Below are 19681 nucleotides of genomic sequence, written 5' to 3'. Positions count from 1 at the left end.
TAATCTATTTGTCCTGGTGCTATACTTTTTTGTTTACTATATCCTTAATCACCTAACACACTAAATAATTTATTTTCATGTTTATTGGCAGTCTTCTCTGCTGGAATGTAAGCCATACAAGAGAAGGAATTTTCTGTTTTTCTCATGAATGTATTCCTCCCAAGTATTAGAACAGTATAGTCCCATAGTAGGCATTCAATAAATTTGTTGAATAGATGTTTGCAATATTTGTCTTCCCAACCAGGAATGTTGTATCTCTTCATTATTTTTATTTTCTCTAATTGAGCTAATCTAATCTTTTATCCCTTCTTGAGTCAATTTCAGAAGTTCGTATCTTTCTAGGAAATAATTCATTTTATGTAGATTTTCTAATTTATTGGTAAAAGTGGGCTATTTTAACTTTTAAATTTCTTATGTACCTGTAATGATCTTCCTCATTTATAATATTGTTTGTGCCTAACCCCCTTGTTAGTTTGGCTTGCAAGAGATTGTCTATTTTTTTAGGTTGTTTTGCTTTCTTCTCCTTTTAAAATGAATTCTTAATTTTATCTACTTTCTTTTTTATTTAATTTCTGCTTTTGTCATTATTGATTCTTCACTTCTGCTTTCTTTTTGTAACTTTAGTCATCTCTTGCCTGCTTATTAAGTTAAATGGTTAGTTCATTTATTTTTAGTCTTTCTTGTTTTCTAAGCATTCAAAGCTACACACAAGCAAAAGGCTATGAATTTTTCTCTGTATGGCTTTAGCCATATTATCTTTTAAATCATTCTTTTAAATTATTCTTAATTCTCATTTTAACTTCATATTTAATGTAAGGATCATTTATAATGTTTGTAGTCAGCAGTGTGATCAGCTAAAGAGAAAGTGCTATGAAAGCAAATACTGGGAACATCAATCCAGATGTATGGGATCAGAAAACTAGGTGTGGAGGAAATGACTTCTCAACTGAAAACTGGGGAGAGAGTATATATATATTAGCAAATGATTTCACTGGTTAGGATGGGGCATTGAGGTAGTGTTCCAAGCTGAGAATACAGCATGTGCAAAGATGTGGAGGCAGGAAAGAACATGGTATGTTTGGGGAACTGAAGTTAGGTCAGTCTCAGTAGATAACACAGTGTAAGGCAAAAAATGGCAGAGACAAACCTGTCTAACGAACAGACAGGCCACGTCATGAAGCAATTTGGACATTATATATAATCCAAAAACAATGTAGTGTTTTGTTTCTTGGGGTTTTAAATTGTATATATCGTTCTACTGCCTGCATCCTGCAATTACTTTTTCATTCAGCATAGAAATATATGTTATTATGTCATCCATTCACATTTCTCCCCTTCTACCTTGTGATCTACTGCACATATTTCTGATTAGGTAAGTTTAAGTAGAATACAATTTATAGTAATTTGTAAAAATGTTACTGACTTATTCTGATTTCAAATATAAGATGCATAAGCACAACACAGCCTGAACCTCCTTCACTCAAAGAATTCCCCCCTTCCTTCCAGCCAGTCCTCTTCAAGTGTTCTTTTGACAATTAAAGTGTATTCCTAGAGGCTGTTCACAGGGAATGTGATATCTTCAAAGAAAGCTATGAAAGCATCTAGCCCTACTGTTCCTTTTAGAGACATAGCGACAGAACTACAGTGGTTAAGGTAGTTACCCACTATGACCCACTGTGACTTAGGCAGAATATGAAGTGGAGAAAGCTTATTATCTGCTATGAGTGAACCTGCAGAGGTAGGCTATGCTTTATGCCACGGTCACCCCCACTCACCTCCATGTCTTCATCACAGCTATGTTAGCCTGCTAGGGTTGCCATAACAAGATCCCACAAACTGGGCAGCTTAAACAACAGAAATTTAGATTTTCTCCTATTTCTAAGGCTAGAAGTCCAAGATCAAGGTACTGTCAGGATTGGTTTCTGATGAGGCCTCTGTTCCTGGCTTGTAGACAGTCACCATCTTGCTGTGTCCTCCTGTGGCCTTTCTTCTCTGTGTGTCTGGAGAGATCCCTGGTGTCTCTTCCTTTTCTTATAAGGGCGCCAGTTCTGTTGGACTAGGACCCCCTGCTTCTTAGCGCATTTTACCTTAATCACCTCTAAAAGCCCTGTCTCCAAATACAGTCGCATTGAAGGTTAGGGCATCAACACAAGAATTTGAGGGGGACACAATTCAATCCACAACACAATGAGGAATTCCTAATAGCTCTATTCCTGCCATGTTCATCCTTGTTATTACTGAATCCACGAATTCCAGCTCTTTTTTTATGTTAAATGATGTTATATATCACAGTGATAAAGTATTCAAGAAGAAAACTAATACAATGAAGTGGGGAGAAGTTCCCCAATATAGTGTAAAGTTATGGGTTCATATCTGCACATTCTAACTTTCTCGAAGTATGAAAATACTTGGTCATTATAAAAGAAATTATTTTAGTTAAAAGTACACTTAACTAAAACAGCATGATTTATGGTTGCTTAGACTAACCAAACTTTTCTCTTTTTTCCAGATTATTATGGAAATATTTTGATAAAAATGGAAAATAATGTAATATTTCATTCCAAGATTAATACTAGAGATGTAGTAAAGCTGCATTTATGGACAAATAACACAACAAGAGCATTCGTTTTATTAAGTACATCTGGTTACACATATTTCCTGTATGCTTTGGACAATGGCACAATACAAATACAGGACTATCCCTTGAGTCTGGAAACACGAAGTGTAGCTTTCACGACAAAAGACAAATGCCCATACATGGCATTTCATAATAATGTTGCTCGTGTTTTTTACTTTTTGGACAAGGGAGAGATTCTGACACTTTGGACTCAAATCATCTATCCAGAAAATACTGGTCTGTATGTTGTTGTGGAATCCTATGGCCCTAAAATATTAGAAGAGAGTCATGACATTTCCTTTGAAGCTGCCTTTGGACACTGCACCAAAACTCTGGTAAGCTAATATTTTAAATTTCTTCATTTGATTTTAATAAGTATAAAAGTATAATATGGTTGGGCGTGGTGGCTCACGCCTGTAATCCCAGCACTTTGGGAGGCCAAGGCAGGCGGATCATGAGGTCAGGAGATCAAGACCATCCTGGCCAACACGGTGAAACCCCGTCTCTACTAAAAATACAAAAAATTAGCCGGGTGTGGTGGCGGGCGCCTGTAGTCCCAGCTACGCGGGAGGCTGAGGCAGGAGAATGGCGTGAACCCGGGAGGCAGAGGTTGCAGTAAGCCGAGATCACACCACTGCACTCCAGCCTTGGTGACAGAGCGAGACTCCATCTCAAAAAAAAAAAAAAAGTATAATATTAACATTTTTATAAATGGATTTCCCTTCTAGGCTCAGCTGAGAAAATGTTGAGGAATGTCTGAGTTTTTAATAAATAATAACATGATAAGCCATTCATTCCCAAGTCATTATTTTTGCTTTCAATATCCAAGCCCTCTTTGCCACCTAATAACTAATAATACATTCCTTCAAAACTCATTGTCAGTTGTATTGTTCACTTCTCTTCTGTTGTCTATTGTAATATAATAAACCACCTCAAAACCTAATTGGTTAGAACAACAACCGATTCTAGGCCAGGTGCGGATGGCTCAAGCCTGTAATCCCAGCACTTTGGGAGGCCAAGGCAGGCAGATCACAAGGTCAGGAGATCGAGACCATCCTCGCTAATACGGTGAAACCCCGTCTCTACTAAAAATACAAAAAATTAGCCAGGCATGGTGGCAAGCGCCTGTAGTCCCAGCTACTGGGGAGGCTGAGGCAGGAGAATGGTGTGAACCCGGGAGGTGGAGGTTGCAGTGAGCCGAGATCACACCACTGCACTCCAGCCTGGGTGACAGAGTGAGACCCCGTCTCAAAACAAACAAACAAACAAACAAAAAATTCTATCAATCAATAGTTTGGGCTGTGAGTAGTTGGGCAGTTCTGCTGGTATCATCTGGGTTCATTGATATGGTGTGGGCATCTGGTAATTCATCTGCAACTATATGACCTAAGATGGCCTCATTAATCTAAGGGGCCTCAGCTGGAACACTTGTCTCTGCTGGATAAGCCAGGTCTAGTGTTATCCTCCAGACTAGACCTGGCTTCTTCCGTGGCAGTCTCAGGGCAGTGTTCCAAGACATTGAGAGCAGAAGCCTAGGTTTGGCCACATATCCCTAACTCATAGGATGGTGACATAAACTCCAACTCTTATGGAGAAATAGCAAGTTACACTGCTTATGGGACATGCATATGGGAATGGGAAAAATTATTGCAGCCATCTTTGCAAACAATGTCATAATAGGTGTTATAAGTAAAATGTTTACTTAGAAACAGAATGCTTATTCTTTGGTACCACAAGGAAAAAATCAGCACTTAGACAAAAAATTGTCTTAGCAAGGCAGTTTTACTTTCTGCAGAAAGGGTGCTCCTCACAGATGGAACAATGGCAAGAGCGCACCTGAATAAAGGAGGGAAGCAATTTTTATCCTTTATGGGGCTTGTCCTTGCTACTGTGTCTTGTCTCCATTGGCTGAAGCTAGACCTCACAATCTAAGCTGAACCTGACTAGCTAATAATTTAAAACTTTCCTACGTAGGCAAAGGCAATAGGGAACAAAGGAAAAGAGGAAGGTGATTACTAAAAGACTTACAAAAGTAATAACATTCCTAAATAAGAAAGGGGTGTGAGCTGGGACCTGCCTGTGAGCACGTCCAGCACAGATATCTTGGTAAAAGTACAAGGACATAGGACGTACTACATGCCTGTGAGCATGTCTAACAGCTACACAGGATAGGGCTTAACGAAGAGTTTTTAGCACAAAGTAAGCAAGCTTGAAGGCTTGAAGGAAGTTAGTCTTTAAAAGAAACTTATTTCTGGCCGGGCGCGGTGGCTCAAGCCTGTAATCCCAGCACTTTGGGAGGCCGAGACGAGCGGATCACGAGGTCAGGAGATCGAGACCATCCTGGCTAACACGGTGAAACCCTGTCTCTACTAAAAAATACAAAAAAACTAGCCGGGTGAGGTGGCGGGCGCCTGTAGTCCCAGCTACTCAGGAGGCTGAGGCAGGAGAATGGCGTGAACCCGGGAGGCGGAGCTTGCAGTGAGCTGAGATCCGGCCACAGCACTCCAGCGTGGGTGACAGAGCGAGACTCTGTCTCAAAAAAAAAAAAAAAGAAAGAAACTTATTTCTAACACTTATGATTTATTCTTTAATAAGAAGGGAAACTCTGAAGAGGAAACTTTTTACTTTTACAATTTCTTCCTCTTGATTTGATAGTTTCTCTTCAAACTTTTTTAACATATTTGGCTTAGCTGTTTTGCTTGAATTTTTAAAAGAAAAGTTTTTCTGGTTGATGAAATGCTAGGGTAAAATGGATAGCCAACTGAACTAGAGCACAAATACTGCTCTAATTATTTGGCAGAGTGTTCGGTAAAGGTCCTCTATAATACTATTATACATTCACTTGGGGATGAATAAGGGCGGACTGATGGGTCAGCTCTTGAAAGTGTCTGACTTCACTGCCTCCTGTTAAGTTTAAGAAACTTAACAAACTTTAATAGTTTTATATTCAGGAGGCCTGATTACTTTTAAATTATATAATATTTCTTGCATAAATTCCCTTTTATAACTTTTTTTATGACTTTCACAGACAATCTTTGACATGCCTTAACTTTCTGACTTCTTTTTACACTATTTTTCTTCCTAGGCTTACCTTCTGTGTCTTTCTCTGATCTCTCTCTCTTTCAGTCTCTCTCTCTCATTTATTCTCTCCCTCTATCTGTCTCTCTCTCTCATTTATGCTCTCTCCCTCCTGAGTTCTCCCACTCTTGCAGTTGGCGGGGCCGGGCAATGGCACAGAACCTGCCCCAGAGCATGTGCTGCCATCTGTCTCTCCTGTTTCTTTCTGGTTTTCCTTTTTACTTTCTCCCTTCCTCTCTTGCACTTAGTTTTTCTTGGACTGGGTGGAATCCTCGTGGCCACAGCCCAGGCCCCGGGCTGTTGCTGGCCCAGAGGCTTGGCAGATGCCTGCCACAAGTTGTATGAGTCATGCTCTTTTGCCTCCTCTGCTCTCCTCCTGGCACCAGTCCTTGTCCTCTTCTTCCACGCAGAGCCAGGCTGGAGAGAGGGACCTACCTCTTGCCTGCCAGGCTGCGCAGTGTGGTCTCCTGGCCCTGGCACACTCACACTTTCCTGTTTGGCTCTAACTTGCAGGCATCCATCGCCAGTGTCCTCCGAGGGTGGGGGGATGTACCTGAGCAGTGCCGAAGGCTTTGGGCTTGGCAGCTGGTGACCTGGGGGCTCTAGCTGCACGGCTGGGTGTGAGGACAGCATCCTAGCCATTGCCGCTCTGCCAGGTGCCAGCGATCTACAACTGTGGAGCTGCACTTGCTGCTCTTGCTCTCTTTCTCTCTGACTTCCTCTCCTAGTTTCTCTTTCCTCTCTGCTGGTCTTTCCCTTGCCTCTGCCAGTCACCTACTCTGCTGTTCTCCCCTCTCCTTCCCTTTCCCCTATGGAGCAGCTGGTGGGAGTGGAGCTTAGCCTCTTTCTTCCATTGAGAAGAGAGGAAAGGTAAGTTTTGAATATTTTTCCTATTGCCAGAGGTTTGTGTGAGGTTCAGTCTCTCTCTAATGGGGATTTTTCACCTCTTTTTAACCTCTAAGATAGGCTGACTAAGGAATACTTCACCACCTCCCACGGCTTTTCTTTCCTTAGTCCTGACTAAGGAATGCTTTACTGCCCCTGCGACATCTCTTTCCTTGGTATATCCTAACCAAGGAATACTTTACCACCCCATGGCTTTCTTTCCTTAGTCCTGACCACCAAGGAAATACTTTACCAGCTCCTCCAGTGTTTCATTCCTTGGCTCGTGCACGAGGTTACCTGGTCCATGTGGTATGTGAGGATCCTTTACTCCAGGTTGCCAGCCAGTTTCTTTCCGTGTTGCTGAGAGTCCAGATTTATTCATTACACCAACTGGGTCTCTATTCCTTACCCCTGAGGCCACCACAATGAGGCAGTGGGGCACCTCCTCATGAGAGAGGACTAGAGACTGCCCCCAGAGGAGAATGTATCCCTGTATGGGTCACCATTTTGTTATAAGTAAAATGTTTATTCAGAAACAGAATGTTTGTTTCTCGGTACTGCAAGGAAAAATTAGCATTCAGGTAAAAAGTTTTCTCGGCAAGGCAATTTTACTTTCTGCAGAAAGGGTGCTCTCGCCATTATTCCATCTGCGAGGAGCATCCTTTCTGCAGAAAGTAAAATTGCCTTGCTGAGAAAACTTTTTATCTAAATGCTAATTTTTCCTTGCAGTACCAAGAAACAAGCATTCTGTTTCTGAATAAACGTTTTACTTTTAACAATAGATATAAATATACTGTGTATATTATTTTTGTATAGTGCATTTCAAATTAATATCATAATGTGAGTATTTCACATGTTACTTCAATTTCTTCTTGAAAACTGTGTAACTCAAAGTGGTGGTTTCTGTTCCCCACCTTCCCTTTCTAGCTAGGCTCAGTTTCCTTAAGCATGTATAATAGTGAGCCTGCTATCTGATACAATGGATTGGAAGTGGTCAGTTAATTCCAAAGTCAGTGAAAGCAGAGAATCATAAAAAGTGAAACCAATATATGTGAAACATTTTACTTTAATATATGTGAAACATTTTACTTTAATTTAAGTGAACATACTTTTCATATAGGACCAAAGCCTTTTCTTTAAAATAGGTCCACTTACTGTAGTTCCTCATCTCCTTTCTTGTATAACCTTGCTCATAATGCATCATTTCTGAGTTCCTATTTCAGTTTCTTTAAGATAAAGAAAAAAAATACTTGAAGGCACTGGAAAAGCAACTGAAACTCTAGAATTTTATAATTTTTTTCAGTTTTTTAGTATTACCTTGCTCATACCTACTAATTCAGCAATTTCTTCAGTGACTTGCTTTATCAAAATTTTCCAAAAAAATCAACTTAGTTCTCAGGGAAACAGTAACTCTACTTTCATTTGATACTTATTTTATCAATCTATAATATTATATATAATTACTTATTTTAAATAATCATATAATCTGGCATCAACAGATTTGGAAACAACATGGATTTAGATTTACATGCAGTCTCATGGATAGATCTTCAAACACAGAGTTGAATGAAAATTATAAGAAACTATTTGAAATCTATCTTAGTCCATTTGGGCTACATAACAAAAATAACTCAAACCAGGTCACTTATAACAGCAGAAATTTACTCTCTCACAGTTTTGGAGGCTGGAAAGTCCAAGATGAAGGTGCCAGCAGACTTGGTCTCTGGTGAGGGCCCGTTCCTCACATACAGTGTCTTTTCACTGTATCCTCACATGGCAGAAGGGGCAAGGCCACTCTCAGAGGCCTCTTTTATAAAAGCACTAATCCCATTCAGGAGGCTCTGCCCTCATGACCTATTCACCTCCCAAAGGGCCCCACCTCCAGTACCATCATATTGGTGATTAGGTTTTAACACATAAGTTTTAGAGGAACACATTCAGACCATAGAACTATCAGTGTAATAACATTTATGAATATTACAAATACATACACATAAATAACAAACAAAAAGGCATTATACGTATTTCAAGGATACAAAGATGCCAAAGGTATATTTTCAAGGATACAAACATAGTTGTTTGATGTATGATATATTGCTGCCTACTATGGGGGAAGATGATACAGGGGAAAAGTAAAGTATGATAAATAAAATAGGACTGGATTGATAATGTACCAAAATAAAAGGATATATTTAACTCTTGCTTTTCTTTCCAAGAATTTGATGTATAGTATTCAGTTGATTCTTGAACAATGTGAGGATTGGGGCACCAACCCCTGCCCCATTGAAAATCTGGTATAACTTTTATTAGTTTTTTTTTTTTTTAGACGGAGTTTCGCTCTTGTTGCCCAGGCTGGAGTGCAGCGGCGTGATCTTGGCTCACCACAACCTCCACCTCCTGGGTTCAATCGATCTTCCTGCCTCAGCCTCCTTAGTAGCTGAGACTATGGGTGTGTGCCACCACGGCCAGCTAATTTTCGTATTTTTAGTAGAGACGGTTTCACCATGTTGGCCAGGCTGGTCTCAAATTCCTGATTTCAGGTGATCTGCCTGCCTTGGCCTCCCAAAGAGCTGGGATTTCAGGTGCGAGTCACCATGCCCAACCATGGTATAGCTTTTGACTCCCCAAAATCTTAACTACTAACAGCCTACTGTTGACTGGAAGCCTAACCTAAACAGCCTATGCTGTATTCTTACAATAAAGTAAGCTAGAGAAAAGAAATGCAATTAAGAAAATCATAAGGAAGAGAAAACACATTTACAATACTACACTGTATTTATCAATACCGTAAGTTTTACATTATCTGTTTACAAGATAAATCTTCTGAAATGATGGGCAACCTAGCTGCAGACCTCAGTCTACAGCTATATATATATAGCTCTCTCTCTCTCTCTCTCTCTATATATATATATAAAATACACACACACACAGGTGTATATATATATATACACACACACAGGTATATATATATATATATACACACACACACAGGTACATATCTATACAGGTACATATATACAGGTTATATATATAAGTGCATATACATATATACACACACACACAGGTGCATATCAATCAATTCAACATTTTTTTTTATTTCTCTTTTTTTGTTTTGTTCTATTTTTCGATTTTCTCTCTCGTTCAACATTTTCTTGTAACGTCATGACTTTTCTTTGCTTCGAAGCACCTTCCACAGTATCACTAGTGACACTTTGTATGGGCCCATGGTGTTACTAAGATTTACAGTATTGCAGTAAACATGATTAAAAAAATATGCAAGAACCACAAGAGATCAGTTTTTGCTGTGATATGCAATTTACTGGAAGGACAAACTGCCCACAGGATGACTAGTGTCACACAGCATTTTAAGCAGATACAACACTTGAGCTCACAGCAATAGCAATGGGAGGTGGCTGTGAAATGATCACACAGTACAGCATGTACTGCCATTAATTTCATGCAGTTGTGGTTTATTACTGCACCTTTACATTTGTTTGCATTTCTCTCAACTGCAAATGGCACCATGTGTGGTCTATAAATGTTTGTGTACGTTTTGATAAATTTTAACTTTGTAGTAGATCTGTATATATTTTACAGTAGCACATGATAAAATAGACTAGTATCCACATATATTTTATGTACTTGTGAAATACCTAACTTTTTCTTAATTTTTTCAATATTCTAGGCTACATGGTTCAACCGTGAGTTTTTTCAAATTGCCACAAATCTCCAAAAAATTTTCCAGTATACTAATTGAAACACAAAACCGCATGTGTAACTGTACTTGCACAGTTCAAACCTGTGTTGTTCAAGGGTCTACTGTTTATCTGTGTATTTGCAACTCAGACCTTCAAACTACTAGTTACTCATAAAAAATTTACAAATGACCAATGGCAATAAAACGTTGCATTTTGCAAAAATACAAAATTTGCATTTTTAATAAAATACTGGCTCTATCATTTACTACCAAATGACACTGAACAAGTTTTCAAATCTCTCTGTAATTCTCTCATCAGTAAATTGGGGATAACAATAGTAATGAAAGTACCTAACTCATAAGGTTCTTTTATTCTCATTTTTTTTTCTTCTTTCAACTTGACACATAAGGTTCTTATGAGGATTAAATGAGCTAGTACACATTAGGGCTTAGAAAAGCACCTGGCACATAGTAAGTACTATATGTGTGCATTACTACAAACAATACCACTATTACCAGTACTCCTACTACTACCATCACTACAACTACCATATTTTATCAATTCTAAGGCGCTTTGGTTTTTTTTTCAGACAGGGTCTCTCACTGTCATCCAGGCTGGAGTGCAGTGGCGCAATGTCGGTTCACTGCAACCTCTGCTCCCCAGATTGGAGCAATTCTTGTGTCTCAGCCCCCCGAGTAATTGGGATTACAGGTGCATGCCACCACGCCTGGCTAATTTTTGTACTTTTTTTTTTTTTTTTTTTTTTTTTAAGTAGAGACAAGGTTTCACCATGTTGGCCAAGCTGGTCTTGAACTCCTGACCTCAAGTGATCTCTTCGATAGGGCACTTTTTTCTTAACATTTAACATCTCTGAAATCAGGATGAGTCTTACATCCTATAGCAATTTAGGCTCAGTGAAGTACAATAGTATTATGAAAGCACCTTGCTTATATAATGCGGACTGGGTCACTGTAACTTCACAGACTAATGATTGGCTAGTATGATGCTAAGCATCATAGCTAATCATTCTTTTTTTACAAATGAATATAACAGCCACATACAAAAGTAAATAAAGCATTTATGCATAATTTAGCAAATTATTATAAACCAAACACCCATGTAATCACCATTCAAGTAAAAAAATATATAACATTGGAAGTACCCAAAGCCCTCCTGTGAGTTTTCCCTTATCAGAATTTTCTCCTTTTCCAAGTTAAACATTCGTCTGACTTTTGTGGTAATAATTTCCTTACTTTTTGGCCAGGCGCCATGGCTCACACCTGTAATCCCAGCACTTTGGGAGGCCGAGGCGGGCAGATCGCCGAGGTCAGGAGTTCAAGACCAGCCTGACCAACATGGTGAAACCCTGTCTCTACTAAAAATACAAAAAGTGACTGGGTGTCGTGGCAGGTACCTGTAATCCCAGCTACTCGGGAGGCTGAGGCAGGAGAATCGCTTGAACCTGGGAGGTGGAGGTTGTAGTGAGCTGAGATTGTGCCATTGCACTCCAGCCTGGGTGACAAGAGTGAAACTCTATCTCAAATAATAATAATAATAATTTCCTCACTTTTCTTAATAGTTTCACCACCTACATATGCATCACTAAGTAATATAGCTAAGCTTTGTCTATTTTTGAACTTCATATGAATGGAATCATTGCATATATATTATATACACACATCCATCCATAAATATCTACATATATTGTATTTTTGTCTTGCTCTTGTCTTTGAATATGATGCTCATGAAAGTCCATGTTGTTTTCTGTAGCTGGCATTCATTCATACTCACTGACCTATTGTGTCCCTCTGTATGAATGTACTACAAGATATCCGTAGCCATTTTACTGTTGATGAACATTGGTCTGTTTCTATTTGGGGGCTATTCTGAATAATGTTACAATGAATATTTTAGTATATACCTCCTGAAAAGCACATATAAACATTTCTATCAGGTAGAATTACTTTTATGTGAGATTCTTGGTGAGGCTATGAATTCAATTTATATTATAATTTTGCAACATATTATTATGGAAAATGTCAAACATATAGAAAAGTTGAAAGAATTTTACATTTAACAGCTCTATATCTATACCCACTATGTACATTAATATTTTATTATACTTGCTTTATTACATATCTATGCACCTGTCTATCCACCAGTCAATCTTGTCGATCACTTACAAGTGATCAACATCATTACATACCCTAATGAAGGCATTTTGCCTGCCTAGATGTGGAAAGCCATGTGCTACTAAAGTGGGATCACCACCCCCAATTTCCCTGGTTTACATAAATTTTAAATTTTCTTTTTTCAGACAATAACATTTTATCAGAATGTAGATTATGAGGGACTATATGATTACTTCGAGATGCAGTAAGTATAACTTTTAAAAGAACTTTCTCAGTATCAAATATGCTACTCAGGTTATTGATTTGTGGGTGTTCTTTTATTTAAATGGCCTCATATTCTTTTAACTATTCAAATTTCAAATTCCTTTCAATGTCTGGATAGATGTAAAATTAATATTTAACTGTATAAAATGTAAAATACTCCTTGTAGTTTAATAAGAAACAGGACCTATCTGAAGTTCTCATTCATCCAAATGAAGATGCAAAAAAAGGGCTATTTCTTCATCGAATAATTTTCAAGCATGTTTTATCACTAGTTCCCATCTCGAAGTTTCTACATACTATCACTAGCAAAAACAAGAACTCTGATATCACAGAAACTCTTTCTGCGTAGAGCCAGATAAAATGCTGTCTTTGACTCCTGCAGTAAGGTAGCAGCTAGGCTGCCTGGAGGAAGACAACCAACATGGACTTCTGTGTGAAGGCATTCCTATGGCTATCATTAGTCTTGAAGGATTTTCTTTAAAAATAGCATATTTTCCCTAGAAAAAATCAATTTTTCTTTTTTTTTTTTTTTTTTTTTTTGAGATGGAGTCTCACTCTGTCACCCAGGCTGGAGTGCAATGGCACAATCTCAGCTCACTGCAACCTCTGCCTCGCAGGTTCAAGTGATTCTCCTGCCTCAGTATCCCAAGTAGCTGGGATTACAGGCATGCGCCACCACACCTGGCCTAATTTTGTAATTTTAGTAGAGACGGGGTTTATCATTGTTGGTCAGGCTGGTCTCGAACTCCAACCTCAGGTGATCCACCCGCCTCAGCCTCCCAAAGTGCTGGGATTACAGGCGTGAGCCACTGCGCCCGGCAGGAAGAATCCATTTTTCTTTAGTCTGGTGCTATTCCAAATGAGTTTGACTACCTGCTTTATGCCAAGCACTGTCTAGGTATTTAAAATACAGAATAAATGAGAAAGATGAAGTTCTAGTGTCATGGAACCCATTCTCCAGTAGGAAAACAGCCAATCATCAAATAAGTAATTCCAGATACTGGTAAGTGCTATGAAGAAAAGAAAACAGAATTTTATATATATTTTATATATATATGTGTGTATATATATTATTTTTATATATGTATATGTTATTTTTATATTTTTATATATACACACACACACACACACACATAAATACATATCCGTGACAGAGACTGATCAGGAAGAGTAGGGTGAAAATGCTGCTTTAGCCTCCATAGCCAGGAGAGGCTCAATTCCTTCCTTTCCCTTTCACCCACCAGCTTATCTCTTTATGCTCCTAATGGTCTAGGATATTTTTGGTTTTGTGGATATTTACTAAGATTTACATTGCTATAGAATACACATAAAATTGCCCAGGATATTTTTTTGTCTTTGTTTGTCCTCATTTTTTTTTTTTTTTTTTTGACAAGAAAAACCTTAGCAGGTGTAGGTATAAACCAAACTTTCACATTTTCTTCTTCTATTTTTTTTTTAGCCCTCACATTTTGCCTGAACACAAAATGATTCATGTGCACTTCATAGTGGAGAAAGGTATTCTATCTGACCTAGCTTTCAATCCCAGTCAGATCATATTACACAGCTTAATGTGGCTCAGAAAACTAACTTTACAACTCATTCTTTTTTTTTTTTTTTTTTTTTTTTTGAGACGGAGTCTCGCTCTGTCGCCCAGGCTGGAGTGCAGTGGCGCGATCTCGGCTCACTGCAAGCTCCGCCTCCCGGGTTCACGCCATTCTCCTGCCTCAGCCTCCCGAGTAGCTGGGACTACAGGCGCCCGCCACCGCGCCCGGCTAATTTTTTGTATTTTTAGTAGAGACGGGGTTTCACCGTGGTCTCAATCTCCTGACCTTGTGATCCGCCCGCCTCGGCCTCCCAAAGTGCTGGGATTACAGGCGTGAGCCACCGCGCCCGGCCGACTACAACTCATTCTTTATCACTCCAAAGGTATTATTAATATGAGGGGAAAACGGGTAGGAGCCAGAGGAGGAACCCACACGGTGGCTGCCACCTTCAGGCAGGTCAGCAGCAAAACCCCATTACCCAGGGACGTGTTAATGAAATAGGGTGGTTGAAATGCTGATAGGATGCTCATTTCTGTTTCCCATCGCATTAACCCTATGGTGGCCAAAACATGGGATACCATGAGGTGGGAGCAGCTTTACAATAGGACCAGCATGCAGAGCTGCCTTAGCAGAAGCAGAGAACTGTGACCAGCAGCGCCATCCGCCAGGCCTCTAGAAATTCGCGTGGGAGGTCAATCACACCGTGTACTGGGACTTTGCACTTGCTCTACAGAAAGACAGTGTCATGCCTGTCTCTCATATGAGACAATAACCTGCACGAATTGTTTCTCTCATATGAGACAATAACCTGCACGGATTGTTTCTCCTAGACACAACAACACAGGTCTTGTGATGGTTCAACTTCGGCCTAGTGAATATTCAAAAACATGTCCAATAGCCCAAAAGGTAAGTGACGTGGGTTGAAGACCCAAATATTTTACTTCAAGAATGTATAGGTGGTCAACCAAATAATGCATAAAGTACCTCCATACAATACCACCCTCCTATTACTTAGCAACTCTGTGGAATGTTCCACTGTAAAGATAGCCTCACTTCATTTTGAAGACAGAAGATTTCTGCCCTCTGTGAGTTTATTGTCTAAAGTGGGATATATCAACACATACAAAGATGTAAAACCACTGTTTCCTGAAGTTGTGAAGATATATAAAATTGTGTAAAGGAAAACTGAAAATAAGTGGGAATGACAAAAGTTGGATATGGTTTGTCAAAGAAGAGACTGCCGGCCACATCCATATTTATCCTGCACTTATTTATTCAAAAAATTGTTTATTCATAATTTAAAAAAAAGAAAAATCATTTATTCCGTTTTAAAAGTTTATTGTATGCCTACTCGGTGTTGCTGTGTGTCAGTCTATGCGCTCAGTAATGGCAATTACAAAAATAAAAAGACAGAGTACCTTCCCTAGAGGTAAACATAAACCAGCTTAAGAGAATGTGGTATACACAGTTCTCAAACAGCCCAGAGGAAAGGAAACTAAGGAAGTTGACTGAGATTGGGAGGGGAAAGGTGAAAAGAAAGGGATACACAAAATGACCAGTGATGAATGAGTAGAAGTTCAACAGGCAAGTGCAAAAACATTCCAGGAAAAGGCATGGAGGAATGAAATAGTATCAGGGTGTTCAGGTAACTGAACATTTTTATTATTATATTATATATTATTATATTATATTATTGTGAAACATAAATTCTTAACAACCCCGCCTCCTTTGAGTCTATATTTCACACTTGTCTCCTCTCTCTATTACTTCTCAGCTTAACACTCAATAAACATATATGGAGCACCTACTGTATACCAGGCATTGTGTTATATATGGGGAATACAAAGCAAAATAGGACCTGGCCCCTCCCATTCAGAACCCAAGCGTGAGAAACCTGCGTTCCTACCAGGGCAAGGTTCCATACATTTAGAGGGAGCCTTGAACTGAGGCAGACGTGATCCATCCTTGAGCACTGTGGACACACACTGCTTCCCCAGGAAATCACCTGCAGGTGCACACCAGCAACTCCTGTCTGCCTACCACATGCCAGCTTAATCCACGTAGGAAGTAAGAAGCCACAACCTAGCAAGTTCCTGCCCTAGCCTAGGTCTGCAGTTTCTGTCTTTAACTGCTTGTACCCTCTTCCTTTATGGATGCCTTCCCGAAGCACCGTGGTTTCCTCTAGCCCTCTCTAATCTATAGATCTTTTTAGGGATCCCTATTCATTCTATCCTGCCCAGCCAAAGCATGACAAAATCAGATTCCTCTAACCCGAGTTCAGATCCATGCTCTACCCCCCACTGGCTTGGGTTGGCTACTTACTCTGAGCCTCAGCTGCCTCATTTGTAAAAGGGAAAATGTACCATCTATCTTATGGGGTTGTCAAGAGTATTAAATGAGATTATTCATGTAAAGTACCTAAAACAATGCCTATTACATAGTAATTATCTAATACACTGGTTTCTTCCTTCTGTTTCCTCTTTGGTGTCCTGCAGACAAGGACAGGACAAATCTCGCCATCCTCTGTGCCCAATGCAGGTGGTTTGTCCTGACCTACCCACTGAAAGAGAATGAAGAAAGATGCAGTAGCCCTTTCAGGCAACAGAAAAATATGGCCTTGTGGAGGCAGGTCCTCTAAGCAGTCAAGGAAATCAAAACGTGTACACAACTGCGCAGTATGCCTTCAACCCTAAGGCCCCTTCCCTGTGCTCCCATACTCATGGCTTAGCAAGCCATCAGCCTCCCAGATAAATAGTGTAGAGACACAGGGCCCAGCTCTGTGTATACACAGAACCATGGCCTACAGACTTATCCCACTGGGTGAAGTTAGGCTCTTGCTAAACCTGCTAGACCCAATGGACATGGACTGTGCTATTTGAATAGGAGCCTGTTGTCTTTGTCATTTAGTGTTCAGAGCCTGCAGCAGAGCAGCAAATAGAACTGGGAGCTCCAACAAGGCTGCATCTCATTTTTTAACCATGCACCAAGAACTGGAAATGCAGCAATGTAGGCCAGCCCCCAGAGGGTCTTAGTAAATCCTTCTGAGACGAATTTTCCCAGGGAGGGATGACTGCAACTTTGTCCAGTGCATTATCTAACAGCATTTGTGTTGAGGGCCTTTAGAATCCCTGTCTCAGGTCACTTAATCTGTCTGGTTACAAGAAATATGCTGTGTCCGACTCTTGGTTAAGGCAGGAGCTGTCCGGCTCCGTCTCTGCACTGAGGAGAAATGTTGTCATTTAGGCTATATGTCAGAATCTCTCTAATTAGGTGTCCAGTTCTGGGGCATATGTCCGCCCTGCAGCAGTGGGTACTCTAGAAAACAGGATCATTCATGCTCCCCACACTATACCTGCAACTCCTTTTCAATATCCACCTACAGGTTAACTCACATTTTTAATCCTAGCCATGGTTGTTGATCCTGAGGCTTGGGGTGATTTTTTTCAGCTAGGACAAGGAAGAGAAGAAATATTGCAAATGAGATCATCAAGCGATGGTGGGTCCTGACTATGATAGATTTGAGAACCTTTGTCAGCTCTTATATAGATAATTTAGTAAAGATAAAGGGCAGGCCAATGATTCTGATCAGGAAAGCAACGATTTCATGATGGTGGGTGGTGAGGACTGCGGGTAGAGTGGTTGGGAGAACAAATCAGGCCCTGTGCATGAAATCAAGTGGTCCAGGAAATAAAATCCATGAACTCCCCACTGTGGAGCATGCCTTTGAAATGAAGACTGAAAGGTCTTGATTGAGCAGGGTCAACTCTTTAAGGCCACCAAACTTGGCTGGACATCATTCTTCTATCCCCACCCTCCTGACCACCACGTCCTTCTTATAGGGTAGGAAGTATTAGTTTTTCCAGATTTGCTTTGTGGAAATGTGCACTATCCGAGGACATGCGTAAGGCAGAACACAAGTGTGTAGACCCTACTGAGACAGCCTGCTGGAAGGGCAGGGGTCCTGGAGCCGGGCGGAAATGGAAGTAGGTATCCCAGTGGAAGGAGAACCAGGACGCTGGTTACAAGAAGCCATGACTCTCTGCCAGGAAAATTGACAGGTCTTATCAATGAAGCGTTCATTCACTTTAACTCTCACTATCTCTGTTAGCCTTCCTTTAATGTCTGTATAGTAATTAATTGTATTTTAGTTCCATGGAACCCGTATATTATTTTTAAGCAACATTTATCTAAGCATTACAAGCAGGGTAAGATATTTTGCAGCAGTTCATTTTCCTAATAACTGAGCTTTAATGAAGCTAATAGTCTCATCTTTAGATATAATGCATTCCAGCTACCAGATATAACCTGTCTTCTTAGCAAAGTTCCATGAAATTCTATTTTAATTTTTGTGTGTAATATTCATTCTACCCTGTTCTTACTGCAAAAGTATTGAATCTGTTAAAAAGAGAAGGTAAAAATTGCTACTAACAGCAGAGGTACATTTGGGAGTAGATGCAATATATATTGCATCAGATTCTAGTGGGATTTTATTTGGTTGAGAGTGAGCCTTTCCATATCAAATGCCCTTCTTGGGCATTTCCAGCCCATGAAACAAGGCATCATGGCACAGCCTGTCTATAAGATGCCATTGTTTGATTTTGTACTTGCCTTTCTCCACTGTATCCCAAAGTTGACTTACAGAGAAGCGTGGGCTCTGTTAACAAAGCTATAGGATCCACAGGTCATTTGTTTTCAAACAAAGCACGTATGTGCATTTCTTTAAAAAAGCAATTATGAGTAATGTTTCGATTAAATATCCATAAAACGAGGACAGTGGTTTACTCATTAATCAGCCTGTGGCCAGCGCTCCTTTGAATAGAGTTATTGCTGCTTAAAGAAGGAATAACGATTGTGAGATGCTGCTTCACGTGATGCTTAGTACCCTGAGAAATTACTGGTCTACAAAAGTGAAAACAGAAAGTCAGATTAGTAGCTGGACGGATTATAGAAACCTGCCAGCTGAGTCAGAGGTACATACTGGAAGTAGGGAGTTGATAGTCATGGTTGTAGAGAAGCAGGTAAAAGATGAGTTTGGGCCGGGCATGGTGGCTCCCACCTGTAATCCCAGCACTTTGGGAGGCAGAAACGGGTGGATTACCTGAGGTCAGGAATTTGAGACCAACCTGACCAACATGGTGAAACCCTGTCTCTAATAAAAATACAGAATTAGCTGGGTGTGGTGGTGCATGCCTGTAATCCCAGCTACTTGGGAGGCTGAAGCAGGAAAATTGCTTGAACTCGGGAGGCAGAGGTTTCACTGAGCCAAGACCGCACCACTGCACTGCAGCCTGGGCGACAGAACAAGACTCTATCTCAAAAAAAAAGATGAATTTGGATCAGTTCCCTGAGATACAAACGTAAGAAAGGAGAGACCCAACCTTTGGGCCTCATGAGCAGTAAAGACAAAAGGAAGCAGAGAAAAAAAAAATGATCAAGGAAAGAGGAAGAAAACCGTGCAGAGCA

At 40.0% G+C, this 19681-nt stretch overlaps 1 protein-coding gene across 11 annotated transcripts in view; it reads left to right on the top strand.

The window, feature by feature from the left end:
- Window positions 1-19681, top strand: part of CATSPERE (catsper channel auxiliary subunit epsilon) — a 195172-nt gene that overhangs the window by 122642 nt on the left and 52849 nt on the right. For 10 of the 11 annotated variants that reach the window (XM_071073422.1, XM_071073424.1, XM_071073412.1 and 7 more), the window contains 3 exons: window positions 2510-2952; window positions 12596-12654; window positions 15049-15124. In XM_071073422.1, coding sequence (XP_070929523.1) covers window positions 2510-2952; window positions 12596-12654; window positions 15049-15124 — 578 coding nt within the window. Of the gene's footprint in view, window positions 1-2509; window positions 2953-5702; window positions 7169-12595; window positions 12655-15048; window positions 15125-19681 lie in introns of those variants that run through there. The other variant, XM_071073418.1, reaches the window with a different exon arrangement.

The sequence above is a fragment of the Macaca nemestrina genome, chromosome 1 (genome assembly GCF_043159975.1).
Source record: "Macaca nemestrina isolate mMacNem1 chromosome 1, mMacNem.hap1, whole genome shotgun sequence".
NCBI classification, from domain to species: domain Eukaryota; kingdom Metazoa; phylum Chordata; class Mammalia; order Primates; family Cercopithecidae; genus Macaca; species Macaca nemestrina.
Note: the sequence above shows the minus strand (reverse complement) of the source record. Positions and strands in the feature narration are given on the sequence as shown.